The following is a 4,895-nucleotide window of genomic DNA, read 5'->3' as shown; positions in this document are numbered from 1 at the left end:
AGTGGCACAAAGCTCCATCAAAAACAGAATCAAAGATGGCCATGGCATGCTTGGCAATAGCAGAGGTGACATGGACCAGTATAGTGGCAAGACCATTGACCTGTGGCTGGAATCTAGACAGCACACACATAAAGAGGCACACCATGTGGCACCAACAGTTCATAATCACAAGCACACACACCCACTACCCCCCAGGATTATGAATTAACACCATAATTTGCACTGTTGTGATGTCATTAAAAAAAGCACTGTTGTGATAATCTGTACAAGAGCTGTAGTATGGAAAGCAACCAAGAACAGATGCAGGTCCAGGCCACCACCAGAGGGGAATAGAACCACCCAAAAACTAAAGAGATAACCTAACAACCAAGCATGCACCAACCAAACCATCATTTCAGCACATTAAAAGGTCAGGATCATCTCCAGCCAGCCACACTGCTAGTCCCACAGCACCACCATCCATCCAGAACATCCAGAACCTTCACAGGCTGCAAATTCCAACAAGCATGGAAACAAACTTGTCAATTTCTGGATGCTGCCACTTGGCCATACTACATGTCACTGTACAAACACACACACGTAACTTTCACAACAAACATAGACATAACTATTTCCGACTGAAGATTATGACAGAAATTTCAGAAATTCACCAACAATTTTGACTCTAGCTAGTATCTATCTATCTCACTTTGATGGACAGAGGAAGAAGAAGAAGTAGAAGGGTCCAACTTAAGTGGTAAGCAACGGATCGTGTGTTGGATCCTAATGGCACCGAAAGGGAAAGAGGTGGACCGGACTGCCAGAGCACGAGCCGACCATCCCTTTGTGCCAAAGCGGCAAGCGACAACTCACTCGGGCCAACAAGCAGTCCGGGCAATCAAGCAAGCAAGCAACCAACTTTTTTACTTTTGAATTTTCATCGGCTCGGCAGCAACTCACAAAATCGCCATTGAAACGGGGAAGCAGATCGAGATCGAGCTCTGGATTCGGTTAGTTACCTAAATGTGGCGGTTCTGACGAGCTCGCCTCGCCTCTGCTCCGGCGATCGGTACAGGGCACACCAAGAAGGGAAGAAGAAAGACTAATTTAAGGGGGTATGATCTTTACACAGCCGAGAAAATCTTGATTTGGATTGGTTTGGGAATTTTTGGGTTGCGGTGGGTCGTGGGTGGGTGGGATCATTGGTGCCGGCCGAAGGAGTTGTGGATCTTCTTGATGAAATCCTCCGACCGCTTGCTCAGCTCCGCCGCGCCGACGGAAGGCTCCCGGGCTCGCGGCCGCGGCGATGGGGTTGGCCGGGGAGGCGACGAGCGTGGGGCTGGAGGGGAGGTGGTGGATGAGGCCGGCGCCGTGGCCGGGCGCGTCTTCTGCATGATGGCGTTCCAGGTCGCGTCCAGGTCGTCGTCGCCGCCGCCACCGCCGTCGTGGTTGTCGTCGGCGCCGTCAAAGTGTTCGTCCGTGGGCGCGGTGGCCTTGCGAGGGGGCAGGGAGATCCCACGCTCGAGGACCGCGCGTTCACGTGTGGGCGCCAGTACAGGCAAGACGCTCCTGCCCGCGTCGGCGGTGGCGATGTAGGCCGACGCGACAGCAGAGGAGGCGTCCTCCTCGGACTCCGTGGTGACGCACGACTCGCCGCCGCACGAGACAGGGGAGACGACCTCCTCCACCACCGCCGAGTCGGCAGCCTCGTGCCAGCGCGACACGGGCGGGGGCACGCGGTACACCTCGGCCGGCGCGGCAGAGACGACGGCGGGCGCGGGCGCGAAGTCCACCCTGCGCTTGACGGCGGCCGGCACGGCCGGCTCCGTCAGCAGCGGGGGCGCCGCGGCGGCGGGGTGGTGGAGCGGCGACGGCGCCCAGGGGTCCTTGTGCTGCTGCTGCGCGGCGTGGAAGTGCTTGCTGTCGGAGAGCTTCCAGATGACGAAGATGATGACGTGCACGGTGACGAAGAGGTAGAGCTTCCAGAGGAAGGCGTCGGCACCGGAGACGAGCTGCGGCACCATGCACGCGGCCGCGGCCAGCGCGGCCGACGCGAACGCCACCTTGGCCGCCAGCACCGTCGTCGCGCCCAGGCCCCCGCCGCCGCCCCCGGCGCGGAGCCGCGAGGAGTAGCTCCCCGACATGGCTGGCAAGCCGCTGGATCGAGCTGATGGAGCTTCCCGACGGCCGGCGGCGAGAGGAGGAGTAATGGAGGTGGTGGGCAGAGGCGGAGAGGGGGGGTTGGCGAAGTGGAGATGGCGTTGGTGCGGGGCTATTTATGGTGGGCGGGGCGGCGTCCATTTTCTTTGGAAAAAATTAACTTAGCGAGCAAATTCGGAAGTTTCACCGGGTATGCGATCGCGATCAGGGGTAATTTGGAGGTTGACGTCGAGATAAGGTCGGGATCATCCGGAATTAATTGATTAATTTTGGAACAAGGGCAGAAATTAACACTTTGAACGGATGAGCTTCGGATTCAGATGTCTTGCCGCGTACACTCGGGAGAAAATGCGAAAGAAATTCGTGGTTGTGCGCTGACGGGCGATATGTTTCCATTTCTGCGGTGTATGGCACGCGCCCATCCAATTCCCATGCATGATTGGATCTTGGAAAATTGGCATCTCAGAAGGTCCGGTACATTTTGGGAACGGCATTTTTCCACAACTCCATTGGATTTTTTTGGGGGGAGGGGCCACGTCTCAATTGGTCTGTATGCCACATTTCAACTTCCACAAAAATTTAAACTTTTTTAGAGCCTCGACAACATAAGGTGTTTTTAGTCGACTTTAGCTACATATATTTCAACCGTATATTTTTGTGCTTGTGTGTGGCAGTTGTGTATATATCCTAGTATAACAATGTGGTTGTGATGCTTGTAACACCTTGATATAACGCCATTATAAAAAATGTTCGTACATGGCTGACTTTGTAGTTTTCCTTTTGGTTTTTTCTACCTTTTTACGAGTTCGCACACATGGTGATCATAACGCGGCACAAATTTGAAACTTTGCAAAACTTTGTGACAACAGCAAGAAATGCATTTGAATATCAGGTTAACAACCACTGGATGGGTGGAAATCCGAGCTCACATGTATGCTAATTCTGAAATGGTTTATTTGGTTCACGAAAACATAGTAGTACAAAAGGAATGCATGTACCGCATAAAAGGACTGCAAAACAAAGGGTTTTTGTTACAAAAATCGCATGTTTGTTTCACATAAATAAGAGACGACACAAGAATTCTAATCAATATAGTCAAATCAAAGGCGAACCACATGAATCTATAACTAGGATATTATTCCGAAAGTAAAGACACCTGTCTTGGTTTTCCATGCGTAGTAGTTCTAAAAAGAGGTCTAAGTGGAAAGTAAAATTCTTTTGTGTTTTCCTTTCAAATGCGAATAAAAAAAAAAAAAATACCTCTATCTTTCCTGTACTCCATTCGTTTCAACCAAATGGATGATCATTTTCGCCAAAAGAAAACTTCCAACCAACATACTGTTTTTTTTCCCTATGTAGACCACAAAAATCTACTCCTTCCGTCCCAAAATTCTTGTCTTACATTTGTCTAGATACGGATGCATCTAGTACTAAAACGTGACTTGATACATCCGTGTTTAGACAAATTTAAGACAAGAATTTTGGGATGGAGGGAGTAGAAAATAAGGAGCTACTTATGGTTGAGCCCAAGACTTACCTAGATAGATCTTCAAATTAGACAGGTATTTTCCGAGCCAGGTTTTCGCAAGCCCGAACCAAAAAAAAAAAGAACCCGCCCAAAAGGTAAAAGTAACATTTCCCTATCCTGAAAATATCAATTCAATCATATTTGAAACATACTAATATGTCACCATGCCTATAATTTCACTAAAACCTGTTTTTAGGTGGTGTCCACCTTTTCCGGGCTTTCGGGCCCTTGTGGCAAAAATTGGAGTCCATGGGCTCGGGCAACTTAAGCCAGATGTACTTCAAACTTGCATAAAAAAAATTGACGAGGAAAAAGCATACAATTCTTGTCGTGTGTTGTAAAAGCAGGTACTCTAGAAACGTTTGGCACTTTTTAATTGCGTCTATCTTGTTTACTAGTACAAGAGAGAGGTCGCCATGACTCCAGACATGGCATGCCCTCATCTTGCGGGAGGACGTCCGGGACAATCTCAAGTTCAGGCCTTGTTTATTTCTCCGAGCACTTGTCCTAAGCACATTGCATTGTACAATACAAATCTGATGCTTCATTGAAAACTAGTGCTCATCAGCAGAGCGCAGGCAAAACTGTTGTTGGTCGTCCTTGAACAAAGCAGAGCGCCCACAGTCCACAGAAGGACGGCAGAACGTACGTGGCACTTTTTCTCTGTCTTGTGTGTGCCAGTAGAACACCCATCTCGTGCGTGCATGGCCTCGAAGTCGAAGACAAGAAAGAAAGTACGCCCATATCATGATCTCGAGAAGCATCTAACCTAAACCTCTCATGCCAATAATCAGTTCAGTTCCCCGATCCGACTACAGGAGGCCGTGGGAGAGAGAGAGAGAGGGGGGCACCGGCAGGTGGTTGCAGGTAGTGGGTGGCGCGCGCGCGGCGCTCGCAGGTCAACTCCTCCGGCGACGTAAACAATGTGTATCTGGGATCTAGATCTGCCCGACGGTCGACGTGAGCACGAGACCACGAGTCAGTCAGTCAGTTGGTCAGTAGGACTAGTAGTTTAGAGGGTGTAAGCAGAGGAGAGCAGAGCACTTGGAATCAAAAGCACGATGTCTTTCACCTGCCCATCGTATTCGTACCATGTGTAAGATTGCTTAACCACCGGCTCGCTAGCTCACCACTAGTCTTCTGTCATTATTAGGGGAAATCAAAATCTGGTAATAGTACACGAGAGCGTACAGATGGAGGGAGTAGCACACGAAGCCCAGCTGCAGCC

General features: G+C 50.2%; 1 protein-coding gene across 1 annotated transcript; it reads right to left on the bottom strand.

Moving 5' to 3' along the window:
* Positions 1-204: 204 nt before the first annotated feature.
* Positions 205-2,241, bottom strand: LOC125540463. The gene is made up of 2 exons (XM_048704082.1): positions 999-2,241; positions 205-488 (listed from the first exon to the last, which is right to left on the bottom strand). The coding sequence occupies exon 1, from the start codon at positions 2,121-2,123 to the stop codon at positions 1,179-1,181; it is 945 nt and encodes a 314-aa protein (XP_048560039.1). The 5' UTR covers positions 2,124-2,241; the 3' UTR covers positions 205-488; positions 999-1,178.
* Positions 2,242-4,895: the final 2,654 nt, after the last annotated feature.

The sequence above is a fragment of the Triticum urartu genome, chromosome 2, assembly GCF_003073215.2.
Source record: "Triticum urartu cultivar G1812 chromosome 2, Tu2.1, whole genome shotgun sequence".
NCBI lineage: Eukaryota > Viridiplantae > Streptophyta > Magnoliopsida > Poales > Poaceae > Triticum > Triticum urartu.
The sequence above is the reverse complement of the archived record's forward strand: the minus strand, read 5'-3'. Positions and strand labels throughout refer to the sequence as shown.

Excerpts from the sequence above, each read along its gene's own strand:
- LOC125540463 (XM_048704082.1), bottom strand. The coding sequence starts at position 2,123 with ATGTCGGGGAGCTACTCCTCGCGGCTCCGCGCCGGGGGCGGCGGCGGG.